This window comes from Aythya ferina (genome assembly GCF_964211825.1).
Source record: "Aythya ferina genome assembly, chromosome: 5".
Taxonomy (NCBI): Eukaryota; Metazoa; Chordata; class Aves; order Anseriformes; family Anatidae; genus Aythya; species Aythya ferina.
The window spans coordinates 62897008-62923171 of record NC_140301.1 but is presented as its reverse complement, the minus strand read 5'-3'; the positions used below and the strand labels follow the sequence as shown (position 1 = coordinate 62923171).

Sequence of the window (26164 nt, the reverse complement as noted above, 5' to 3'; positions counted from 1 at the left end):
TCACACACACTATGAACCCAGCTCCCCCACGTCCCCTGACATCCCCAGTTCCCACCATGTCCCCTGTACCACCCAAGTCCCCTCACACCCTCCATGCCCCCCATCTCACCCGTGTCCCCTCACACCGCCCAGCTCCCCCATGTGCCCTCACACCTGCCATGTTCTTAGTCCCCTGTATCCCTTCATACCTGCTATGTCCCCTGCTCTATCCACGTCCCATCACACTCACCATGCCCCCAGCTCACCCCTGTCCCCTCATACCCCTGTTTGCTCCATGTCCCCTCAATGTCCCCTCACACCTACCATGTCCCCAGCTCCCCCCACATCCCCTCACACCCACCATGTCCTCTGTTCCCATCTCCCCTCACATGTCCCAGGTCCCCAGTTCCCTCCATGTCCCCTCACACCCCCTGTGTCCCTGCCCCTCTGCATCCCCTCACACCTGCCATGTCCTCAGTTCCCCATCTCCCCTTACACCCACCACATCCCCTGCTCCATCCACGTCCCACCACAGTCACTGTGAACCCAGCTCCACCGTGTCCCCTCACACCCCTCAGTTCCCTCCATGTCCCCTCACACCCACCATGCCCCCAGCTCCCCCCTACCTCTTCATACCCCTCAGCTCCCTCTGTGTCCCCTCACACCCACCACGTCCCCAGCTCCATCCAAGTCCCCTCACACCCTCTATGCACCCAGCTCCCCCATGTCCCCTCACACCCCCTGTCCCCTCAACTCCTCCACACCTCCTCACACCTGCCATATTCTCAGTCCCGTCTCCCCTCACACCCACCTCATCCCCTGCTCCATCCATGACCCCTCACACCCCCAATTCCTCCCATGTCCCCTCACACCCACCATGTCCCCTACTCCACCCATGTCCCCTCACACCCTCCATACCCCCAGCTCCCCCATGTCCTCTCACACCCCCAAATCACCACATATCCCCTCACACCCCCAATTCCTCCCATATCCCCTCACACCCCCAACTCCCCCCACATCCCCTCACCCCCCTCCTTCTCCCCCCTCTCCCCCCTGCCTCTCCGGCCGCCACCCGCAGGCGGCGCCCGCTCCCGCCGCCTCCATCACCTCCCTCCCTCCCTCCCCCGTTCCTCCTCGTCCCTCCCTTTCCTCCCTTTTCCCTTCCCGCCCTCGAGCCCTTTCCGCCCGCCGTGCCGGGGCTGGGCAGCGATGCGGCTGCAGTGCGATGTGGAGGTGCTCAGCCGCCTCCTGCCCTCCTGCGGGCTGCGAGGCCGGGGCCGTGCCACCAGGGCGCTGCTGTCGCTGGGTCGCCCGCCCGGCGGGGCTGGGGGCGGCTCCGTTTACCTCATGGTGTGCACGGCCAGGGACCGGGCCGGCGCTCGCTACAAGGTGCGGGGCTCGGGGACGGCTTCCCTCGGTCCCTTTCCCTTCCCTCGATCCCCTCGCCCTTCAGATTTTCTTCTTTTCGTCCTCCCCCCTGCAGGTGCAGGAGAACGTCGAGCGGTGCTTCACCCGCTTCGTGGAGGAGGGCAAAGCCACCCTGCGGCTCCGGGAGCCTGCTGTGGATATCTGCCTCAGCAAGGTGGGTGCGGGACGGGCACGGACCCTGCTGGGGAAAAAGGGGCAGCACCGGGTCCCCAGCCCCGAGAAGCTGTGCCCTGAGCCTCCTTCCTTCTGCCCCTGTGGGAGAAGTGCCCCCTCTCCCTGTCAGGTCTCGTCCCTTTACTCTGAGAGAAGCTTTTCACCTGCCTCATCCCACTTCTTGGGCTGCAGGTCTCATGAAGCAGGGCATTGCCAAACTCTTTCTGATTAAAAACTGATTAAAACTGATTAAAAAACGTGCTCATGTTGGGGGCACACAGTGTGCCCGCTGCTGTCCCCAAGCTGGGACACATTCGGCGGGTCACCACCAGGCCTCGGTGCTGAGCTGAAAGCAGAACTCACCGATGTGTCCACGGCCAGTTCAAGGGGCACCTGGAAGATGTAAACATGTTTTTATTGATGCTGAACCCACCCTCCAAAAACACCACGTTAGCATTTAGTATCTGTGCTGTTATTTTTTTTTTATGTGGCTGTTCCTCTAATCTTTAGTACCCTCATAGAAAAGGAAAGCGGGACAGATCTTCAAAACTTTGGAGTTAGGCTGTGTAAATAAAAGCAAAAAGTATTGATTTATTACTTGGAAAATCATTCTTTCTGTTTCAGCTGTGGTCCTTTGACCTGAAGGAGATCAGTCAATAACTTCATGGTGTTGTACTGAGCAGCAATAATCATCACTGGTTAAGCTTCTTTCTCCCAAGTAGAATATTTTCTCAGAGAGGCTGAGGTGAGAGGCGTGGGGTCTGTCCAAACTGCAGCTCCAGCAGGCGCTGCCCCCAGTCTTGCCAGAGTTGAGCAGAGCTCGGGGCAGGCTGCAGGGTCTGCCTGAGAAACCAGGTAAATGAGTCCACACTTGGGACTGTGGCTTCCTGGAAAGAAAAAGCACTTGTTTTACTGGGATTAAGACCAATGAGTGAATATAAGTCTGAGTATAGTTGTGGTAGCCTGAGATTTTGCAGCAAGAGGCATGGTGGTACAATGATCTGGAAATACTTTGTGTGGGAGTGAAGGCCGTGGTGGTACGGAAGGCGGCCTCAGTCTGATGAGGAGAGTGGTTCACATTGCAGGGTCAAATATAAGCAGTACTTACCTAAATTCAATAATATTAAGTTTTCTTTGTCGAAAGCAAATGTGTGCAGCAAAAAAAGTCACGCACGTTGCATTAGATCTAAAACATTCTTGTTTTACATCCTCTGAGCATTTCTACTGCAGTGTGAAAAGTCGGAAGGTTTCTCAGAACACAGGTATAACAGCAGGCCTGGTGGAAGAAGATCTACTAGTGGTATAAAACCAGCAAGGAGAAGTCCAGTGTCTTAGTGCTGCAAGACCTAATTTAGAGCATTTATAGGGCCTGTAAGAAAACTGCATGCCAGTGCAGGGAATAATTTCACTAAGAACTAAATGTGTTCTTTTCTTTATGATAATGATGTTGTTTGGCTGAAAAGAATGTCTCCGCAGAATCTAATGAAGCAGGAGTTGGAATTCTGACCTTGTACAAAGCTGATCACAGTTGCTCCAAGGAAGTTAGATCCTTGCTTCTCGTGTTGTACACAAGGCTCACCTTCATACTGTCAAGCTCCAGGAAAAAATACACTAAATTCTTCCAAAGCCAGTGATTCTGTATGTCCCTCCTTAAATGCGCTGAATCTGGAAACCCAGTTTAAGATGATTGGTTATTTTTCTGTTTCTATTCTTTTCTATTTCTGTTAGTCATTTATAATTTTATTACAGAAAGGCTTCTGAACTCTCACGACAGACAAAAGCTTTGTAGAACAAGAAATTTCCAGGTACGACTGTGCTGACTGCATACAACTACAGCGTAAGCCGCACTCTTTGTGCTCTGCCAGGTGCTGTGATTTGCTGTGTTCAGCCCCAGCAAAAACTAAGTTGAGAAACATCAGTCTGGAGCATTTAACCCCGGAGCAAAAGCACTAAAGTCACTGTGCTTTGTTGGTTTGTTTGTTTGTTTATTTTTCCCGTCAGCAGGCCTGTGCCTGCTGCGCTGCATGCAAGGTCTGAAATCTGTGTAATCTCAGATTGCCTCGTCATCTTTCGTTTAACTCTGGACCTTTAAGGCAGAGCGAATTAATTTAGTTTTCCAACGTCTTTTCTGTGGTCAAGAGTTCAGACTTGTGGCAGAAAATTGCTTCCTGAGCGCTTCCAGCTAATTCTTCGCTTTTTTTCCACATTTGTCTTAGAATTTTTCTCAACATATTCTTACAGGTTTACAGATACATTGCCTTTATGTAGGTATTAGAGTGGAAATTTGCTTTAAGGATCTGAAACACAAAGTACTCTTATTTTCAAGTCACATTAATGGTGTAAACTTATCCTAGACATCCTAGAGAATTTGGCTACAAAAATCAGGTATCTGTCGTGTCTCACACTTCAAGAGCAAAGAGTTACTGCCTGGAACTTCATTCTAAGATATAATTTAACTTGGGTCTCTACAGGTCTGGAGGACCTCTTCTTACTTTTGAATGTATTTAGCTACTTGGAAATGTGACAAATGCCCCTGTAATTAGGGGGAGTCACACAGCTAAATGTTTTAGATTGGCTAAAGAGATAACGAGTGTGGGCAGTCCTGGATAACAAAGGCTTTTGCTGTGCAATTTCCCCATCTCTGGAGGATTTCACACTGGGAGTTAAGAGAACAGATGTGCATGGGATAATTAAGAAGACCAATAATTAGGTTAGCAATGCAGTCAAATGCGTTTGACCTTTTTTGCCTTTATTTGTATCACGTGAACATCCAGAAGTCTCTAGGATCATCGCTCTGTTGTGCTGCACGGGAAACTTCAGGTGCGCAAGTGGGGTCTCAAGGCACGAGCAGGTTGCAGCTGGGATGTTTCTAAGACATTTTCCAAGAACAAGCTGGCACGTTTGTTCTTTCCTGCAGTGAATGAGATGAATCGGGGCTGTACACGTGCATCATTTTTTAACTTTAGAATTTCCTGGGTAGCTTATTTGCAAAAAGGGCTGCGAATAATTATTCTCTCGTTTGATGCTGGCACAGCCAAGCAGTGCTGCCTGTGGCCAGAAGCACTCGCTTAACCTGCCGTGAAGCTTTCCACCTTGCTTTCCATCAAATTCAACCTCAGCTTCCACCTTTAGCAGCTTTCGGAAGTAAATGCTTCAGACTTTAGGTCTCTGCTTTGCCTCTTTGTGTTTTCATTGACTGCCCTTTTGTCATGTTGCAGGTTAGGAACATCCCGGCGCGTCGGGCTCTTTTTCTGTACGTTGCATTCAGCTGTGAGGCCTGTGCTTTGTTCCTTTTCTGAGTAACACCACGGTTTGTTCGATCTGGATTGTTCAGGGAGGTCGTAACTGCTCGTTCAGACTGCCTGCCGTTTGTTCTTAAACCCTGCAAACAGCACATGAACCAAACAAGCCTGAATTGTTTCCCTTCCCAGTTCTGCTCCCTGCTGAGTTAGTGTCTCCTGATACATGCACAAAATAGTTCAGAAAGTTGTGGTACAGATAAGTGCAAGAATAATAAACTTGTGATTCCACGCTTGTGTTTTTCTGCAGGCAAATGCCAGCAATTTAAAGAATTTCCTTTCAGCCGTGAGACTGGCTCACCAAGGGACCAACATCAGCGCTCTCCCGCTCTCAGCTCTGGTACCAGCGAAGACTTCAGAAGTGGAGAAGCCTAAAACAAAAATGATCATAACTTCCAAAAGGGACTACCCGCTCACCAAGAACTTCCCTTATTCCCTCGAGCATCTCCAGGCCTCGTACTGCAAACTCGCTCGGATCGACACGCGCGTGCTCTGCTTGAAGAAGCTCCGAAAACTCGACCTGAGCCATAACCACATTAAGCAGCTGCCGGCCACCATCGGTGACCTGGTGTTCCTTCAGGAGCTCAACCTGCACGACAATCACCTGGAGACCTTCAGCAGTGCCCTGTGCACCTCCACCCTTCAGAAGTCTCTCCAGTGCTTGGACCTCAGCCAAAACAAAATTAAAGCACTGCCCATTCAGTTCTGCCAGCTGCGAGAACTTGTTAATTTGAAGCTGGATGACAATGAGCTGATTAGGTTGCCATTCAAGATCGGCCAGTTAGATCATCTGCGCTTTCTGTCGGCAGCTCGAAACAAACTTCCTTTCTTGCCCAGTGATTTTAGGAAACTCTGTCTTGAGAGCCTGGATCTCTTTGGGAACCCTTTTGAGCAGCCTAACCCTCTTGTTCCCAACATACAGCTGAAAATACCATTGACTTTATTAGAGTGTGCCGCGAGAGCTACCGTAAATTACAGGTAAGAGCAGCACGGTGGGCACGCAGCTCGCCTACTCTGTCTCAAAGCTGTCAAGCCTAAATTTCCCTGATTTATTTTTTCCTGTTAGTGGCAGCTGCTCTTCACGAAGTTAGAGCTGCTTTGAATCCCACTTGCAGTTTAATCCCGTTATTATACAGGGTAACGCAGGTCCCAGTAGCAAAGCAGTGACTGGGAAGCATTTGGGGAAAGCCGTAGATGAAATGTTCTTTATCCACAAAGTGGGGGCACCGTAAGGAATATTCTTGCCCAACCACGGGGAAGGAGAATCAGCCCTGTAAGCCTGAACTACTACCAGCTCTTTAGAGTTAGGAGCTTACAGCACAGTGGGTTTTGTGCCACAGATCATGTTTTGTGTTGGGCTCTGGCTTGGAAAGTGCTCTCAAACAGTTACCCTTCACCTTGTGCTGACACCGAAGTGCACTGGAGCCCTGTGGGAGGTCTGTGAGCCCCTTCCCTTGTGAGATCAGTGCTGGCAAGAGCTGCCCTCCACACACACCGTGGAGCTACAGAGGTGGATCAGACTGCTTCAAACAGCACCCAGCACGAGCTGAGAGATGTTAGCAGGGTGCTGCAGGACGGCTGGGCCCCATTAGGCAGAGAAGCCCAGTTCAGGGGTAGCTTTAAAACCATTTAACACCAGGTCAACGTCACCCTCGTCAGGCTGCTGCTGGTGACGGGGTTTGCTCCTCTCCGCTCGCCCACGTGCCTCTGCCTGTGATTTTTCCGGTGCCATCTGGTGCTGCTCCCACCTCGTTTTTCTGGGTGGAAAAAGGAGCAAGAAGATGGAAGAGAGTCACGGGTACAGGAGGGGGGTGAGAGACAGCCGGGAAGGCCTCGTAATTGCGTTCCTTGCCAATTCCTGCCTTGGGGACGGGGAGTGCCCCACAGGTCCCGGGTTAATTGCTCACAGGTCAGTGCTAAAGGTGTCCACAGGCATGCAGGGCACGCCCTGGAAATGAGCTGAGCAACCGAGCGCTCAGGTGCAATTCTCAGGCACTCCTGACCTTGGAGATGTTAACAGGGTGCAAACTCCACGCTTCCTTACATAAACTGCCGGGGTTTTGCAATTTCTGCTTTCTGCTCCAGGAGTCTGGGTAAGACGAGGGGCTCCCCTCACCCACACACACACAAATGCCCCAGACCTTGTCTGCCATTAACACAGAGCAAGAAATGGGAGTGATGATAAGCTGTAAAAACCTTGTGAAGGGAGGAAAACAGAGAGAAGGCACAAAAGCAAACACTTGGAAATCAATCCTCACGGTGGCATTCTCAGCAAGCACCAGAGCTGGGATTGTGTGCGCCCTGATCAGAGCAAAGGAAGTCCTGAAATTGAGACGGTGACAAAAACAGAACCACAGGAGCCTCAGCTATGTGAGTGATGGCAGGGAGAAGGCACGGGGGGTGTGTAGGTGTAGCCTGGCTGTGAGTCACTCCTGTGCTGCGGGTCTCCAGTGACAGCAGGGCACGGTGCTCTCCGCAGCTGGCAGGTAACAAAGCACTGCGGGGAAATTCCTCGCGCTGGACCCCAAACACTGCCGCTCGGCTGCGGATTTAAGCAGCAGCAGTTCTTGTCCTCGTCATCGAATGTCAGTGATGCGATGTTGGAAAAGAGCAGCAGCACACTCGCCCGTTTCCTCCTGAATCCTTTCTTTAATTCTCTCTGTCCGGTTCCCTGGCACTGCCACGCAGGCTGCTGTGACCTCTGGGAATTCCCTGCTCTTCTTGGAGCATTTTCCGGAGGTCAGATCCGTGGTACTCAGGGACGTGGTTGCACATTTTAGATCTGGGAAGGGTGTTTCTGTTGGAGGTGGCTGATGGATTGTGCACTGAACTCACGCTCACTCCTCTCACCCCACAGACTCCCTTACGGTTGCCACCTCCTCCCCTCTCACCTCTGCGAAGACCTGGAGGTGGCCAAGACGTGCCAGTGCGGCGGCGCCTGCCTGAGCAGCTTCATCCAGATCACGGTGACCATGAACCTGCACCACGTCGCTCACACCGTGGTCCTGGTGGACAACATGGGAGGCACCGAAGCGCCCATCGTCTGCTACTTCTGCTCTCTGGACTGCTACTCCGAGTTCCTGGATGACACCTACCTGCAGGGCAGCTGTGACTACTGACGGGGCAGGGGCTCACCCGGGGGGCTCCGTCCCGTGCCGGGGCGCTCGCTGCTCACCTCCCACCCAGTTCCGAGCTCGCCTCCCACCCGCTTGGGTGCCGCAGGGGTCAGCCTGGCGGGGAGGGAGCAGCTGCGGCTGCACCCCGGGATTTCTGTGCTGGGAATAAAAAGGTGCTGAGCATCAACCCTCAGGGTGGCCGTGTGCTTGTGCTGGGGCCAGGGCTCCCTGGAGGAACTTTGGGGTGTCCAGGACCAGGGTGTCCCGGGTCCAGGGTGACTGGGACCAGGGTGACCGGGATGGGGGTGTCCTGGGTCCAGGGCTGTCCAGGACTGGGGGTGTCCCGGGTCCGGGGTGACCGGGACCAGGGTGTCTGGGTCTGGGATGTCCGGGACCAGGGTGACTGGGATGGGGGCGTCCAGGACCGGAGGTGTTCCGGGTCTGGGATGTCCAGAACTGGGGGTGTCCCGGGTCTGGGGTGACCGGGATGGGGTGTCCCGGGACCGGGTGTGTCCAGGACCGGAGGTGTCCCGGGTCCAGGGTGACCGGGATGGGGGTGACCGGGACCAGGGTGTCCCAGGTCCGGGGTGACCGGGACCGGGGGTGTCCCGGGTCCGGGATGTCCAGGACTGGGGCTGTCCCGGGTCCGGGGTGACCGGGACCGGGATGACCGGGATGGGGGTGACCTGGACCGGGGGTGTCCCGGGTCCGGGGTGTCCGGGACGGGGCTGTCCAGGACCGGGGACTGCCCCGTGGCTGCTCCTCACCCCCCCCAACCCCAACCCCAACCCCAACCCCAACCCCAAGCTCCCCACGGGGCTCCGGGCGCCGCGTCCCCCTCTCCCCGCGCGCTCGGCGCCCTCCGCTCCCGGTGCCGCTCCCGGTGCCTCCCCCCGGCGGAAGCGGCTCAGCAAATGGCGCCGGCGGCGGCCAATGAGGAGGCTCCGGCGGCGGGCCCGGCCGGGCGCCCTATGGCGGGCGGCGACGTGGGCGCGGGGGGCGGCGGCGGCGGCGCGCGCGGCCGGCGGGAGCGGCGGCGGCGGCGGCGGCGGCCGCCGGCGGCGGGAGGCGTTGGAGGATGAGGCTGCGGATCTACAAGCGCAAGGTGCTGCTGCTGGCGCTGGCGCTGGCGGCCTGCGCGCTGGTGCTGTGGAGCGGAGGGCGGCGGAGGCAGCAGCGGGGCGGCACCGGGGAACCGCCGCGGGCGAGCGAGCAGCCGCCGCCGCCGCCTCCCCCGCCGCCGCCTCGCCGCCCCGCCGCCAACGCCTCGGCCTCGGCCGCTCCCCAGCTCGTCCCGGTGCTGGCCGAGAACGGGACGCGGAGCTACCGCTCGCTCGTTTACCGGCTGAACTTCGACCAGCCGCTGAGCAACGCGGGGCGCTTCCCCGTGCGGGCTCCCGGTGGTGCCGGTGCCGGTGCCGGTGTCGGTGCCGCCGACGTGGTGCTGGTGGTGCAGGTGCACGATCGCGCCGAGCACCTGCGGCTGCTGCTGGAGTCGCTGCGGAGGGCGGCGGGCGTGGAGAACGTGCTGCTGGTGCTGAGCCACGACCTGTGGGCCGAGGAGCTGAACCGGCTGGCGGCCGGCGTGGACTTCTGCCCGGTGCTGCAGGTCTTCTTCCCCTTCAGCATCCAGCTCTACCCCCGCGAGTTCCCCGGCCACGACCCCCGCGACTGCCCCCGCGACGTGGGCAAGGCGGCGGCCCTGCGGCTGGGCTGCATCAACGCCGAGTACCCCGACTCCTTCGGGCACTACCGCGAGGCCCGCTTCTCGCAGACCAAGCACCACTGGTGGTGGAAGCTGCACTTCGTCTGGGAGCGGGTGCGGGCGCTGCGCGAGCACGCCGGGCCCGTGGTCTTCCTGGAGGAGGACCACTACCTGGCGCCCGACTTCTACCACGTCCTCAAGAAGCTGTGGGCGCTGCGCGAGAGGGAGTGCCCCGAGTGCCAGATCGTCTCGCTGGGCACCTACAGCCCCGTGCGCGGCGGCTTCGCCGGGCGCGCCGACAAGGTGGAGATGAAGACGTGGAAGTCCACCGAGCACAACATGGGCATGGCCTTCGGCAGAGACACCTACCAGAAGCTCATCGAGTGCACGGACGCCTTCTGCACCTACGACGACTACAACTGGGACTGGACCCTGCAGCACTTGACTGTCTCCTGTCTTCCAAAGTTCTGGAAAGTGCTGGTCCCCGAAATCCCCAGGATTTTCCACACGGGGGACTGTGGCATGCACCACAAGAAATCCTGCAGACCGTCCACCCAGAGTGCCAAAATCGACTCTCTCTTGAACAGCAACCGACAGTACCTGTTCCCCGAAGCCATGAGTATCAGTAAAAGGTACTCCATGGCACCCCTGTCCCCCCACGTGAAAAACGGAGGCTGGGGGGACATCCGGGACCACGAACTCTGTAAGAGTTACCGCAGACTTCAGTGAGGATCGCGCTCGCAGCCTTTTTTCTTTCTGAGTTGCTCCATACTGTCTTTTACAGGCACACACATGTATAAAAGCATTTATGGGTTGGTTTCTGCTTTAATATGAATAAACGTTCTTGTCAAAGGCGTCCCACGATGGTCATCTTTCATGTCCGGCCACCAGCCTTTGGAGACGGGCGGCGTGCTGCCGCTGGGCCGCTCGGAGCAGCCTCGACACCCATGCGCAGGAGGCGGCCGTCGCCGTCTTACCGGGAGGAGGAGGAGAAAACTCGTATTTAAGTGCATCTGTCCGGGTGCTCACAGCGTGTGGTTTTCGTTCCTTTTCCCTCCGACGTGCCCTCGGTGCAGCATGGAAGGGGCAGCGCGGGGTGAGGAGCGAGCGGACTGAGCCTCCCCGCGGCCCTCGGTACCTGCGTCCCGGTTGGTTTGCGATGTGTTGATGAATATATGAAGGAAAAACGAAACAACAAAAAAAAATCATTGTTTTTACTACAATGTAGATAAATATATACGATTTTTTTAGTTCTGCCAAAATAAAATTCAGTTGTTTTGTAATACCTGAGGAGTTCTTGATTATCCCGAACTGATCACGTCACCTTGCGTTGCTAGAAAGCCAGGACTGGGGCGGGCGGGTGCAGGAGGGTGGGCATCTGTAGTGCTGAACAGATGCCATCAGCCATTCCAGGAGGGTGCATTTAACTTTATTAAATTTTTAATGATGCTTACTAATTGAGTTAGACGAGAGAAACAAGCGTGTGATACCCGCACGCTCTTGTTTGGAACAAAAAAAAAGGTGCACTCCCAGATTAGCGAGCCGGGTAAGGTGACCAGTGACAATTGTGCTGCGTGCTGGAAACGCACCAAAGTGGGGCTGGCAGCCACGGGCAAGAGATCAGCGCCGTTCCTCAACACCGAGCACTTATTAGCCTGCTCTAAGTGTAACGGTACAGCTGCTCTGATGGCACCTCACTGTAAGGCACAACTGGCAGCAGCAGCACAGAAGGAGCTTTTTGTGGAACAGGAGGATGTCAGCAAAAGCAAACATTCAGCTAAGGTGACAGACAAACAGGTAGATTTTATGCTGAGAGATTTGGAGGGAGGAGAAGAAAAAGAAAACTTCCTTTTTTAATTAGCTAACAGGGGTTGGCGTCCTTATGACCCCAGCAATCACAGTTACTGATTGAATGGAAGGACTTGCAGCAAGGCTTCCCTTTTTCCAGCATTTGTCACCTACTTTATGGGTTGTGAGTGTATCAGTTAAATGTTCGTTTGGGAGAGCGCCAGGGTTTGTGAAATACTTTAAATAGCATGCAGATGTTTATGTTGAATGTGCCATGATAAAACATTTTTTGATGATTTTTTTTTTTTTTCAGCGGTAATTTTACTGCCAAGATTTTGTACGAGCTTTGGTAACTGCCACATTTTCAGAGTTTCACAAAGTCAGGGCTGATGCCGAAAAGAGCCGTGCCAGTTGTGTCAGCCCCTTGGTACCTCCCACGAGGAGTTGCACAACTGGGTGACAGAATTGATCTGGGTTAAACTTAACCCAGCGAAACACCCACCCTCGCTCAGCCGGAGCCGTGCTGCGCTGGCACAAACGCTTTTGGCTTCTGCTGAACTCGTAGAAGTATCGCATACGCTGCATACCCCCGTCCCTGCCAGCACTTGCCTGTAACAGAGCGATGTAGGAGAGATTCCAGAGCAGCTGTGAAACAAGTCAAAAAAATTTATTCCAAGGTACATTTTTGTCTCGTACAACTCAAAACAAAAAACCAGAAGTTATGTCAGAAGGAGTGAGAAAGGGAACCGAAAGTTTATTATAGATCCGTTCTTTTTGGTTATCGCACTTCAGAGACACGAACTAGTAAACAGCGTGCTGAAGCTGACAGAGAGCTGAAAAGTGAATCTAATCTGGATGAAATGAATCCATTTTACAAATTGTAAATACTTAGTAGCAGATGCAACAAGACAGGGTGTTTCTATTGTACAATCGAATTTGTTCGCTGACAGACTGGGGTATGTTTGGATGCTGCATAACTCAAGTAATATACCAGGGTGGAATACGTAGTATAAATGATGATTATTTCTAGGAGACTAATTAGAACTTCTCCGTGTAATTAGAAATTTCATTTGATTGCTAAAAATCAGTGGCAGTCTAATCCTCCGATTATCACAAAATGAAGGGTTTGGAAAAAAAATGATGAACACCGCTCATTTCTAGGTGGACTAAATACAGCAGTTCCTGTGGGAGCCGTTAGAAGGAGGATATGTACAAATAACCTGCGTAATTTAGTAAGAGATTAAGAAAGTTAAATAAGTAATGAAGATGCATTGTCTTCCAGGAGCTTAAGATTCACCTTCAGCTGCATCATTCTTGTCAGTAAAACTATTTCAGCGCATACATATAATTAAAGAGAACTCAGACCTACTAACTTGAAAAATTATTAACAGCTCAAGTATTCTAAGTTGAGGTGTAAGCAGAATGGTTTCAGTAGGAGCCTGCTTTCTGCTTTCAGCCCTGGAGCCCTCAAGCAGCGCGTGGAAGTCCCAGTAAGCAACAAACAACAGGAGGAAATCCTGGAACAATCACCCTAGTCCAGTTCATACAGCAAAGCATTCTGAAACGTGACGGCGCAGCGCGTGGTGTGATCCCTGGTGATCTGCACGCTCCCATCCTGCGTGCTCACCTCTCGGAGGAGCGGGGAGGCCACTCTGCTGCCCGAGCTGCGCGGCGCCCCGCGGGCTGGCTCTGCGTCCGCAGCTGCTTCCTCCCCTTCCATTTTCGCCTGCCCTCCCAGCAGAAGGCCCCCCTGTGTGTCAGATGCTGAGGACGCGGCCGTTTCGCCGACTGTGAGAGCGGAGTCTAAATCTGGTTCGTTGCTCCCAGATTTGCCAGGAACTGCTGAACCGGTGTCAGAGGGTTCACGCTGCAAACAATGGTGTGAACTACAATCTGCTTTTCCTATTGTTTCAGCTGGTACAGAAGATGTCGAAGTTGTGTTGGTTTCTGCAGCACGTTCTTCCACTGTGCCAGCTGCAGGACAGTTTGTCTCTGTCTTGGTTTGGAAGGGGTCATCGTTCGTCTTTTCAGCGGGATCTCCTTCTGAGCTGTTTGCTGTTTGTTCCTTTTCACCACATTCACTACCGGCTGCTTCCTGCGGCTGTTGAGGAAATAAATTGTTTTAAATTCAAAACCAACCATGCACACAAAACTGCTGTAACAACAGGCCGGGACACTTGTTCCTCCAACGCCTGCCACCAGAAAGCAGCCGGTATGGTGCCGAGGGTTTCCTGATCCTGTAAATGCGCGTGGGAACGAGTGGCAGGGAGGCTGGCTGCTCGCCTCCCAGAGGTTTCCTCTGCAGTAGGAAATGCTGCGGGGCAGCTGCCACTGTCCCAGCATGTATCGCAAAGAACCGGGGGCAGGGGTGAAAAAGGCCACTCACCACACCCAGGCCCTTGTTTTCTGGAACTCAGGGGATAAAAATCGGTCAAAGGCTCTAAACCTTCACTGCAAGAAGCGTGTGTTAACCTTACAGGTAAGGAAATTGCTGTCCTGTTGTATGAGACAGCAGTATCTGGTGCGTGAGCTGTCCCTCTCAGTCGGGCTAAGTGAGTTAATCGAGGAATTGTTCCTGTTTGCCCCAGGAGAGCACGAATTGCGAGACCTGCTGCTGCCTAGGTAGCACTTACCCAGTTCCACTGCTGGAGCAGTCGCTAGCTAACAAAACGTGGCAGGTACGCCGTACAGCCCCAGCAGGAGCAGCTGAATTCAGGGATTCGCAGCCCTGCGTTGCTCTCCCTTCCCCAGCCCCTCCTGACCCCAAAGCCACTGCAGGAACGTACCAGCCCTCAGCGCTGCGTGGTTCTCCCACAGGGAAGCAGGAATCATTTGAGCTATCTCACTTTCCCCTCCTTAGGTACCAAAACATCCACCTTAGCCCTCCAACAATCCCAATTTTGAATTTTTATGCAGTCCACACTAACTCCAAAAGTCAAGTCCGCCAAGTACTGCTGGAGGCAGCACTTTCTAATACTAGAGCAAATTTTCCAAACGATTTTTGGCAAGTTCTTTAAGCTTCACCTTTCAGTTTCCTACCTTGGGGAGGTCACTTCAATCCTGGGACAGACCTCAGAAACAGACCCCCCTGTATCCCTTACACAGAGAGGTGACCGAGGAAGAAGGGCAGCCTGAACGATGCCTTAAACATTACAAGCTGTGATTTTGAGACCAGAGTTTAAGATGAATAGTCGCGTGTTTAACTATCTACACAACAGGAAACCACCAAGTATTCAAACACTTGGACTGCACAGAGATAATGAGACCCCATTCTTCACAGACAAAATCCTCAAGGTTTTCTCTATCTTTGTGATAAGGCAGAGACAGTGAAACAGTGGCAACAACTGAGCACCCTCTGTCCATCTTCATGAGCCCCTTCTGTCTCCTGCTGTGCAAGCAGCTTCTTGGCCTCTCCTTCCTGCCCCTGCCCATGGCAGGGGGGTGGAATTAGAGGATCTTTAAGGTCCCTTCCAACCCAAACCCCTCTGCTCTATGATTCCATGACCCCAGGCCCCTGCAGGTACGCTCGGCTCTAGTCACCAGGCTCTACCTGTGCAAAAGGCGGCGTGCTTTAACCGCGGGCTCCGGTACCTGGACCCAAATTTTTGTATGCATGAAGGACATGGGGTATTCACTCATTTAGTGAATAATTCTGGTTCTGTTCTAAAGATACGTGCCATGATTTGTTTGCAGCGCGTTGTCATCAGCTCTGACCTGGAAGAACTTACTGTCTCTCTACGTGAGGGACACTAACTAACCACTCGGTCATTTTTTTCTTTCAATACCAGTGAGAGATTTAGTGTGTGGATGCCACTGTATACTTCTGCCAGGAGAAAGCACTGTTTTCAAAGATTTTGTCATGGCTTTCCCTCTTTCCAGTGAAACACTGGACATTTTGATCCCTCTGTCACATTAAATGGCAGAAGCATGAACCCGTTTCTACAAGCTGGCGTTTATACTTACAGATGCAGCGTACTCTCTGGTTTTCCCTGCTGTATCAAGACAAAACAGGAACAAAGCTGCTCCAGTCACATCTGATATTATCTGGCTGAAGGACACACATCCATCAGTGATGCATACGACTGCCAGCGATCCTTACCTTCAGCCTGATTTGACTTCTGTCCTCTGAAACATCAAGCACTTCAATTAATGGTTGACTTCCCAGTTCTGCCTCTGCGCAAACGGAAGGGCATAGAACAGTGTCTAGGAACCCATTGACGTTTTCTTCGCTGACAAACAATCTCTCCTAAAGAAAAGAAAGAAGAGGTTATGTTCTTGTTGTACTACACTTGAGTGCCACTGGAGCAAGAAACCCTCTCAAAGCAACGCGAGGACCCCGATTCACGAAGCGGTTTTCACAGCACGCTCACTTCTAGATAGACCCAATGTTGGACATTGAGAAGTGACGAGGTGAAACGAATTTGGACAGCGGTGCTTAGCTCCTTTTGATTACAAGTACGGATCCTCGTTATACACAGAGATAAAAAACTTTTATTTTCTCTCTTTGATACATGATTAATATATAGATTTAGGTTCCCTTTGAGGAACGATTCGCACCAGCACTGTTCTGCTGTCCTCACCCACCTTAACGCCAGGAAGGCCTCAAGCATTTATGGATTTGTTTCAGTGCCTTCCTTTAGGAAAATGTAAACACTTCCGACGTTCCTCAGGCTTCAAGATCAGACCTTCTAAAGCAAAAGCTATGAAACATGCATGACAATATCTGTTTCACATCCATCTGAGAAGGTTTCTCAGATCTCCACTTAGGCAAGAGTAAACACCGGTAGGAGAAAGCAGAGAGGCAGCACAATTACAGACAGTCTGGGGCAGGGTTTGAGGCCCTTGATGTGCCGTACAGAAGCAGGGCGAGACACGTCGCTACAGGTTTTAAGATGTAAATCAGTTACGGGTAATTAATGGTCCTAAAATATATCCTGGAGGAGCATTTCATAAGAATGACAGCGCTCGCCCTGTCCTTATATTCTTCTGAAAACATCTGCTCTAGGCTGTGGGTACGGACGGACTTCAGCACAGTAAAAATCCTCTGACTTGGGACTGTTCTTATGCTCTGAGAATTACCTTTCCCACTTAACAATTGTTTCATTGGAAACAGTAGGAAAAAAGTTGCAAGCCATCTATTTTAAGTCGTATCTTTAAATTTCTCCTTCCAGTTCTACCCTCTTGTCAACCCAACTCAGGTTTAATTCAATTATCACTGCCATCTTGCAGGCTGAGAAGCAAAAAGGCAATTCTGCACATTTTTGGCCCCCTACGGATGCAGCCTTATGCACAGTCAGATGCTGCACAGTTCCTGCGGTACAGAACCTAACTGTCATCTTTAGAAAAAAAATCTGTATGGGAAAAATAAAACAGCTTCCTTTTTTTTTCCACTATTTAAATTAGAAATCACAGTATGGGAAGCCCTAACGTATCTAGTGCTGGTTTTCAAAAGAAAATAAAATACATTTTCTATCCAGAAAGATTCAGTCCAGGCAAACATCCAGCAGTGGGTGCAGGCAGCCTGTGAGCAGGCTGAACTACGGCCCCGTTCCCCGATGGAAAACCCTCCTGTCACGGAGGTGCATCTCACGTTGTTACGTATGGAGCCTGAAGTATTTATTCCCTCCAGTTCCTTCCTTCCTCACCTGCCAGAGCGGGACCCTGCTGGTGCGTTAGGGTCACAGCAGCACTCTGGAGGGTTCAGAAGGTGGCAGGGTAAAGGATCGAGGCGTGCAGCACCACGGCTGCGATCCTCTGCTTCTCCCCAGCCTGCTGTGACTGTGCACAAGTCTGTTTGCCTTTGTTTTTCTGTATAAAATGGGGAAAACGTGTTTGTTTGGTTTGTGTGGTTTTTTTTCTCCCTCTGAACCTGTATTTGTTTTGTCTAGCAAGAGCATCAGCCTTTTATAAAAGGATTCTTCCTGCGCATTTGTGCTCCTAACAGCGGCGGTACCGATCCTGCTGATGTCTGTAAGCCAGGCAGCAACAAAACCAAATCCCAGGTGCAGGAATGCAGAGAGGAAGAGAAGCTTTAAATGACAACAGTTCTGCCACATCTGAACACACCAAACCACGTCCTCAGGTCGCGTTGCCTGAGCTGACTTCCACCGGCCAGTCCCTCGCGGGAGCTGTGGAGCCACTGCCCAGTACAGCCCAGTACAGCCCAGTACAGCACAGGGGGCTGAAACAGCATCACGGGGGCACTGGGGAAAGGGCAGGAGATGCGAGCAAACCCGAAAGGACCCCTCTGAGTGGCTGTGAGGGTTGGGAAGCTGCAGCTGGAGCCGCCTCAGCAGCTGGGGCCGGGAGTGCCAACAGCAGAGAGAGCACCAGGCACGGCGTCGCCCCTGGGCCACAAGACCTACCATTTATTTCTTCTGATTCAAAGCAAAATAGCAGTGTTTCCTGTGAAGAAAACCAGTTAACACCACAGAACGGAAGGCCTGCTGATTGTTACTCTAGACAAGGACAGCAGGGAGCTGCCTGAGCTGATGCCCGCACCCCTTTAACGACCACGAGCCCGTTTCTGCAGGTTCAGTCCCAGCTCGGCGATGTATTCCCCGAGCCCCACGCTCACATTTCAAGGAAGCATTTAAAATTTTGTCACCAGTGGCCTGTCATCAATCAAAGCACCGTGTGCTGGACACGCAAGCAGTGCCGTTTGTTACCAATGACTGTCGTTAGCGTGTTCAGGCAACCAGCAACTCGAACTCCAACTTTGCATTCACACCGAGCATAGGCCGAGGCATTTATTAGCACTGCAGATGTTATCGAAGCACAGAGTTTGGCAAAAAGTGATTCGGGGATTTATTTAAAGCCTGTTAGCTCTGGCTTGCAGGAGCAGCAGAGGACAGGCCTCCGCAGCTGATTTCAGTGACCCTGTGAAATAATGATTTGGTTTCAGTTTGCTCTGTGATATTTATGACAGGCCGGTAGCAACTTCGAATCACACATGGCTTTCCCCAAACACAGTCTTCTGTCATGTGCAACAGCTCAAAAGATGCTTTCATGAGCTTAATCAATAGGTTAATAGCCCTTCCTGACACAACTGTTCTGTGTAAGGACATCATTCCCATAATGTGCCTACCAATTAAAGGCTATTCAGAAATTAGATTGTTTTATAGCAGAAGAAAACTAACTATGATTTTTAAGTTAGAGAGGTTATATTGGAAAAAAAAAATCAAATAAGCCTGTTCTGTTCTCCTTTTCCAACCTCCTCTGGCCTCCCAAAAAAACTTGCCAAGAGTCCTGAAACGCTGAGCGCACAATTAAATGAACCAAAAATAAACTTCTGTCAGATTAGGCAGAACAGTCTCGGTTTCCAGCATCACCTTCTAAGAAGTGACCCCTAACCGAAGGATATTAACTCCTCACAGCAGTTCAGAAACTGAAAACTGTAGCACGGATTGAAGAACTGAAAGGAAGCACGGAACAGCTCAGAATGGCTTGGAAACGAGGGCAAAAGCAGAGCGAGCAGGAGCGCACCTGATCTCGCAGCCAGCAGGGGTCCAGCACCTCTGCCAGGATCTCCAAGTGCCCTTCAGGGCAGCATCCGCGCTGCTCTCCAGTACAGATTTCTTCCTGAAGGTCAGGGGCTTAAAATTGAAAGGTATCTTACACTTCCCAGCACAACTCCATAGGCTGCACGCTCGGTTGCCTCTGGAACCAAGACGGTTCCTCCACAAGAGCCCCAACCCCAGGACCACCGGGCTCGAGGAGGGCCCCAGCACGGGTCCAGGGGGGCACCCATGGGGGCACCCCCAGCCCACGCTGCCAGCAGCGAGCTCTGGAGGCCACCCCTCACCTTTTCTCCCAGGTCTAATGAGCTAACAAGAGGGATTAGTTAGAAAGAGTTCAGACTTGGGTCCTTCGGTTACAAAGACAGCTACAAAAAATCCTCTTCTGGTGGTTTTTTCTTGCACAGGGTCCCAGCAGGTGTTTGCCGTGGAGGAGCTGCCCCACAGCACTGCTGCTGTCGAAGCAGGAGACCCGAGTCCAGGGGTCAGACACGTGGCACTGGGCGTGCAGCTCACTTACCTGGGGTTACAGCACTTCTACAGTACTTACCAGCTCCTTTCTAAAGGGAAAAGGGTATCTGTGTTCAGTAATCCCCACAAACAGCACTGCTCGTGCTTATAGCTCAAACCATGAGCTAATTGGGAATGTTTCGGATAACGTTTCTCATTCCGTACCCATTAAAAATAAATAAATCTCAGTCAGAAGGAACAAGGCTCCCCCCTGTTCTCTGGAGCCCTGCCGGGGTTCGCTTCCTCAGCAGTCACCTCACCACGACTTCAATCTTAATATTCTCCATCACGTTATGTGGGATTTTATTACAAGAGGTTCGTTGGTTTGGGTTCACGTGAAAACGGGCACACATGACTCTTCTGGGGTCATGCACAATTAATTATCTACCAAACATGTTCCACGTGCCAAGAACGCAGACTCCAAGCCTCAGAAGCTGCGATGCACCCACCAGAAACTGGCTTTTATTCCTGTTCAGGTTGAAGCGTTTAGCCCCAGGAGACCAAACACAAGATGATGCTTCTCGAAGGCACAATTTCAGCTATTTCCCAACTCCAGCTCCGCCGTAAACCAGGACGTTCTGGGACACGCTGTTCTCAGAAACCTTGCCTGGCAGGCTCACAGGTTTTATTAATGGTTATTTAATTCTCAGCCATTCTTTTTCACAACATATTCCTCAGGCTCTGTTTCTTAAAATGAAGGGGAATTCTCTGATGCAGGAGTTTCCTTGGCCTGAGCTCCCAGGATTTAAAGAAGCGGAAGCAAAAGGTGCAGAAAAAGTCCAAAACAAAAGAAGTCCAAAGTTATGAAATTTCTACCTTTATAGGATTTCTGCTCACTGTGACGAGCGTGAAGAGACAGCACGGCCTGGCCAAGGGGCAAAACTACTCAGAAAGAAAAAGCAGCAAAGGCTGCAAGCGCTGACTACAAAGTTACGGCGCGGAGTCGGCAGAGCGCCGTGCGTTGTACGGGGAAGTGGTAAAAGCCAGAGGACATTAACAGCTACCAAACGAAGGCAGGCTGGCAATGACACACTTAAGGTCTGGGGGGTGGAGGGCTGCTGCACTGTAAAGATTTGCTGAAAATAAGCACTTGCTTTAGCTGGGGTGAGGATCCAGGCTGCTCAGCATCTATGGAAACTGCGCTCTAAATATATCGTCTTTCAGCACAGGGATTCAAACGCATCTGACTTCACAAAAGGAAAGCCAGTCCTTGAAATTGCGTTTCAAGAACGTTGTCCTAAGCACAAGCCCGACTCATTCTCCTGCCATTATCTGTATCAGTCCAATTTCTGAGGAGAAAAGAGGGCAGCGCGATAACAGGACCCTGATGATCGCACAAGGCAGGGCCGTGCAATTAGTGGCCCCGTTATCACTCACGTTGATCTGGCAGAGGCACACGGGCAATAAAAGCAAGCAACAGAGGCTGCACAACATCAGAGTCCAGGGACAGGGCTCCAAGGAGACGCATCCTGCTCATGCAGAGAACAATTATCCTATCCTGGTCATTTGGCACGTTAACAGGAGACACGGGGCAGCCACACGGGGTTTGCAGCAGCCCCTGTGGCAGGTTTTTGCTGTAACCAACCCAGCAAAGAGCCCGCTCCTAGCAGCCTGGAAAACAGAAATTCTTGGTCTCCAATACGAAACAGCTTCCCAGGAGACAGCAGAACAGGCATTTCCGACCCGTAAAAATCGCTGGTCTCTTCGGGAGCTATCCTCTGGCCACGCTGCTGTGGGGAAGCGACTACAAAGACATGGGCAGCAGCACAGCTGGGAGGTAAAGGACAAAATTCCTGCTCACCTAGGCCACCAAAAGCTGCCTAAAGCGATTAAACAGGGCGCTGCTGCTGGGCATGTTCCAGAAATACTCTCTTCTGTGACTGATGCAACTCCTCGCGGATCTCAACGCAGAGAATGTAGCTCTGATTTATAGGAATAGGTTCAAAGGAAAAAACCACCAGCGATCACGGCAGACAAATTGGAGAAATCAACGTAAGTAGAAGAGAAACGACCACAAGCAAATTGTTAATGGACAGAAGACGGCAAATAATAGCAGCTCTAATTAAATATTAATTTTTCTCACTTCACGCTGACTGGATGCGGCTATCTGTGCTGGCACAGGCACTTCTGGGAAACAGCACGGTTAAAAAAAAAAAGAAAGAAAAGGCAAACAGAACAAATGACTTCAGATTATTTCAGCTGCTTCCATTTGCAGGCTTGTATCCAAAAGGACTGCACCCCAGAAGCAATCAATCTTTTTTACTCTGCTGCATGAATGAATGGCTGGGAGGCCTATGACTAATTCCAAGTCTCCTCCTCCTACTCCATCCAAAACATTTGGCAATATATAATAAATTCAGGCCACTGAAAGATATTTTTTTTTTGTCACAAAGAGGTAATATTGCCTAAAATCCCATTACTGGCTAGCCTTATAACACCTTTCAATAGAACAACGTTCCCCCAGTCATAATAATGAATACACACACCAAGCAGCGTAACAATTAGACTGAGATCAAAGCGTGCAAACATGCCAATCAACCACGGCACTACAGACACACTTCAAGCAGAATCTCCTGTTCCCAAACTGAGTTTTCAGCAATAACTTCACAGTGGCATAAAGCTGCTTTTTCACTAAAATAAGTAGATCTTTGCTACAACCATTTAAAATGACAAATGCTAACAAAAGAGAGTATCACAGCAGCGTGTCCAAGCCTCTGTAAGCTCACCGCCTTCCTGGTTCTGCCAAACTCCCTGAAAAACTAAGCAGGCTGTGAGATGCTCCGGTGGCAGATTGCATTTAGGCCTGTTTGCCATAAAACAATGAGCAAGCAGACTGACGTGCACCATGGCACACGATGAAAGAGATGGAAATCCAGACAACATGAAAAAGCAGGTAAAATGCCTGTAGTGCCCATCCCTCCCTTCTACACCTATACAGGGCCAGCAGTCTGCAGGACGGCTTGCCTGATGCAATTTGACATTGTGTCAGCACCCAGCACCTGGTCACAACGATTAACGTGAGTGCCAAATGTTTTGTGGTCCCACCTGCACGGACTTGCAAGCTCCTGCCTTGGTAAAAGTCAAGGCCACGCACTGCAAACAGTTCCGTGTGGGTGGCTCTGGATAAATCCATCATCTTTGATACGCACCCGAACCGATGAGCTCCTTCAGAGGAGCTCACAGAAAAGGTGTGCAGCCTGCTAAACGGGAAATAAAATATGAAGATTCAGCTGCAGGTATGCTAGTTGGACAATTACATCTCCTCCAGAATCATGCAGTATTTTCTAATTGTAGGGACAGAGCAATTAAGACACCCCAAGCCATCATCCCACTGGATATACTTTGTCTGCTAGTTTTGTGGACTTGTGAACCAAGCTGCACAGGGTTTTGTTGTTCTAAAACAAAGATCAACTGACAATCACTGGGCCAAAAAGTTGCATAAGAATTACGCAGCCTTAATCCCTGTGCATGATACATTCTTTGAAGCACTCAGCTTCCAGAATAACGCAGCTCTCCACAAAACTTGTGTCAGTGCTTCTTCACAGCAGGAGTGCCACAACGTGAGCATCTTTTTGGGGAGACTGCCAGCTCCGTTAGCACTGTCAGCCAGATGCAGCAGACACGGCACACTCCTCCCATCACACGGAGCATCCTCTGCCTAACAACCCATAAAACAATAAGACACCTAAACCAGAATCATATTGGGATTTGTAAGGAGAGGGGATGAAGAACTAGGCCAGCAAAATGGCAATCAGCAGCTGCCCGTTCACAGCTGCTGGTTGCAGCATCGCCCTGGTTGAACCAGCAGGTGTTCCTGCTGTGTAAATAGAAATTCTGCCCTGAAAGGCAGACAGGTATACACACACACCTGCATTTCAAGAAATAGTATGCATGTATGTACCTCTGATGTGTTATAAACACCTCCTCTCTTCATGCACACAGGTGGGCATGAACCAGATGGTCGCTTACACGGCCTTAAAGACTAAAGCTAAGGACACAGCACAGGCTGTTTTTACTCATTATCAGTGTTTCCCTTGGAAAAAAAACACCAGCTCAGGAGGCAGAAGCCATTTCAAGCTCCAAGGACACAGTTATCAGCTCCGGGACGTGACCGCTGCTAACCGTGTCGTTGCACTGACGCCTGGTCACAGCTCTCGGAGGGCAGATAACCTAACAGCTCCCGGAGATAGCATTTATAAACAGCTCCAAAAGCAGGAGCTGCACGCCGGAGAGTGAGGCTGTGACGTGGCGGGGAGCAGGCTGAGCAACCTGCCTGGAGGGCTGTTACCTGCAGAGCAGAGGCGTCGAGGCCGAAGCTGAACTTCTCCCAGTGCCCGTCGCTCCCGGGGGCTTTGGCCAGCCCGATGGCAGCGTTGTGGGGGCTCACGCTCACGCTGGTCTCGGGGGCTGCCAGCCTGTTTGCTGGGGGAAACCTCAGGAAGAGGGAGTAGGAGGTGGTGGCACTGGAGAAGCGGAGGCTGTAGTGGTTGGTGCCCACATCCCCCTGCAAGCTGTGGGGCTGGATGCAGGGCACGGGCAGCAGCAGGGTGAGGGAGGCCTCGTCCTGGCGGCAGCGGAAGGGAGGGCACAGGGCAAGGGGAAGGCTGGGGGCCATGGCAGCCGGGTTGGCCTCAGCCTCAGCCTCCAGCGGGGCTGGGCACGGGGGGGAGCCCTCAGGGAGGCCGCTGGGCTCGGGGGAAGCAGCTCCGGAGCCGGGGGGATCTTTGGAGGGGGTGAGGGGGTCCCCAGTGCTGCTCCACGTGCTGTAGGAGGAAGGAGGAGGGGAAGGAGGAGGAGAAAGAGGAGGAGGAGGAGGAGAAGGAGGAGGGGAGGAAGGAGGAGGAGCAGCCCCGCTGCCTCCCCCCTCATCCACCGGCTCCCCACCGGGGCCGGGCTCCTCCAGCCGCCCCCCGTCGTCCCCCTGCGGCTGCTGGGGAGCGGGAGGGGGGTCGTGCAGGACGGGCAGGGTGACGAGCAGCCTCCTCTCGGCCTTGTGGAAGGCGGCCCGGCCTCGGCTCTCGTCCACGGCGTAGGGCAGGCGGAGGCGGAGGCGGTAGGCGGGTCGCCGAGAGTCGAGGCGCAGCTCCCGGGGCAGGACCTGGAGCACGGCCCCGGCGGCGGAGCGGAGCAGAGGCAGCTCCACCGTCACCACCAGCTCCCGGGGCACCGGGCTGGGCACGGAGTCCCGGCAGCAGCGGTAGTCCTGCAGCTCCACGTAGGAGCGCTGCAGGAGGCTCCAGCGAGGCGTGGTGGGGCCGGAGGGGGGAGAAGGAGGAGCGGGGACGGGGACAGAGGGGATGGGGGGCGCAGCAGGGGCAGGGGGGACGGGGAAAGGTGGCAAAGGGCTGGCGGAGGCGGAGGGGGGCGGCGTGGGGCCGCCGGGCAGCGGGGTGCGGATGACGGGAGCCTGCGGGACGCCCTTGTAGGTGGCCCCGCGGAGGACGGCGGCGTTGGTGCGGTCGAGGCGCAGGGCGAAGCGGCGCTCCACCGCCTCCATGGCCGTGTCGCTGAGCAGGCGGCGGAAGCGGGAGCTGCGGGCGGCCAGGCTGAGGGCTGAGGGATGGAAAACCACGTCGTACACCAGGCAGCGGCGGTGGCCGCCCCGCATCAGCTCCTCGCGGCCCGGCGCCAGGCTGTAAGGCAGAGCCCAGCGGTGGCCGCCGGGCTCCCGGCGAGCCTGCGGGCGGTCGATGTGCGGGTTGCTGCAGATGTTGAGGTAGCAGCGGCGGGAGCCGGCCTGGCTGGTGCGCAGCACGTAGCCGGGGGTCGGGTGGATGAAGCGCACTTCCACGCCGCGCTCCCGCTCCAGCGCCGTCACCTCCTCCTCGTACAGCCGCCGCTGCTCGGGGTCGGCCAGCTCGGCCGCGTACTCGGCGAACAGCTCGCGGAAGCGGGGGTCGCGGAAGGCTTCCCGCAGCCGCTCCGCTTCCTCGGCGCTGAGCTCCAGCTCCTCCGGGCGCCCCGCGGCCGCCATCGCCTCGGGGTCCGGCTCGGGTCGCCGTGGAGACGCCAAACAAGATGGCGGCCCCCGCCCGTTGCTATGGTGATGGCAAACAAGATGGCGGCGGGACCCCGCGGCGGGTTGCTGTGGGGGCGCCGTGGTGGTTGGTGACTCCGTGCATTCCCCTCGTGGTTTTTTCCCTCAGTGTCCCAGCTGCCCGGGGTGGAAAAGGTGGCAGCTCTCCGTTGTAAGGCAAACCGTGTGCATATATGTGATATATATGTAGATATAGATAAGATATATAGAGATATAAGCACTGCCTGGCCCTCAGTTCTCCGCCTCTCTGATCACTCCTGTGGTGGGATTTCCAAAAAGCACCCACCAGCCTCCCCAGAAATGTCAAAGGACCATGTCCTTGTTCCCCTTACACCCCTCCTCACCATAGCTGCCTATGTTATTCACTAATTATATTGCCCACAGTAATCAGTGCCTCAACTTTTCTGTAGACCTTTCCTGTCCAAAGAAAAATCCCAGCCTGTATTTCCTGTATTTGCTGCAAATAACTAGCTATCAGTTAAGAACAGCATGGCAAAAACCGAAGTTCTCCTTATCTTCAACTTCCTTTTTAAAAGATGCCTATTTTCTATCTGTTATACATGTGTTGCTTCCTCCAGTTGCCTTCATTTATTACATTGTGGCGATCTTCATTGTGACTACGTTTTATCTAT

The 26164-nt window shown here is 52.9% G+C and overlaps 3 protein-coding genes across 4 annotated transcripts; 2 read left to right on the top strand and 1 right to left on the bottom strand.

Moving 5' to 3' along the window:
* The first annotated feature begins 1135 nt into the window (after positions 1–1135).
* LRR1 (leucine rich repeat protein 1) lies at positions 1136–8162 on the top strand. Of its 2 annotated transcripts, XR_014693719.1 has the most exons (5): positions 1155–1368; positions 1463–1561; positions 5110–5837; positions 7021–7229; positions 7717–8162. XR_014693719.1 is itself a non-coding variant. In XM_084521528.1 (4 exons), exons 1-4 carry the CDS (start codon positions 1189–1191, stop codon positions 7976–7978), a joined length of 1269 nt encoding a protein of 422 aa, XP_084377654.1. In that variant the 5' UTR covers positions 1136–1188; the 3' UTR covers positions 7979–8162. The 2 variants fall into 2 exon arrangements, 1 of the variants encoding a protein (XP_084377654.1); XM_084521528.1 differs by lacking the exon at positions 7021–7229 and having other exon boundaries at positions 1136–1368.
* An 836-nt stretch (positions 8163–8998) lies between these two features.
* Positions 8999–10963, top strand: MGAT2 (alpha-1,6-mannosyl-glycoprotein 2-beta-N-acetylglucosaminyltransferase). Its single transcript, XM_084521527.1, has one exon. The coding sequence runs from the start codon at positions 9054–9056 to the stop codon at positions 10407–10409; it is 1356 nt and encodes a 451-aa protein (XP_084377653.1). The 5' UTR covers positions 8999–9053; the 3' UTR covers positions 10410–10963.
* Positions 10964–12114: 1151 nt separating this feature from the next.
* Positions 12115–25600, bottom strand: DNAAF2 (dynein axonemal assembly factor 2). The gene is made up of 3 exons (XM_084521515.1): positions 23784–25600; positions 15568–15714; positions 12115–13569 (listed from the first exon to the last, which is right to left on the bottom strand). The coding sequence occupies exons 1-3, from the start codon at positions 25467–25469 to the stop codon at positions 13000–13002; spliced, it is 2403 nt and encodes an 800-aa protein (XP_084377641.1). The 5' UTR covers positions 25470–25600; the 3' UTR covers positions 12115–12999.
* Between the last annotated feature and the right edge of the window lie 564 nt (positions 25601–26164).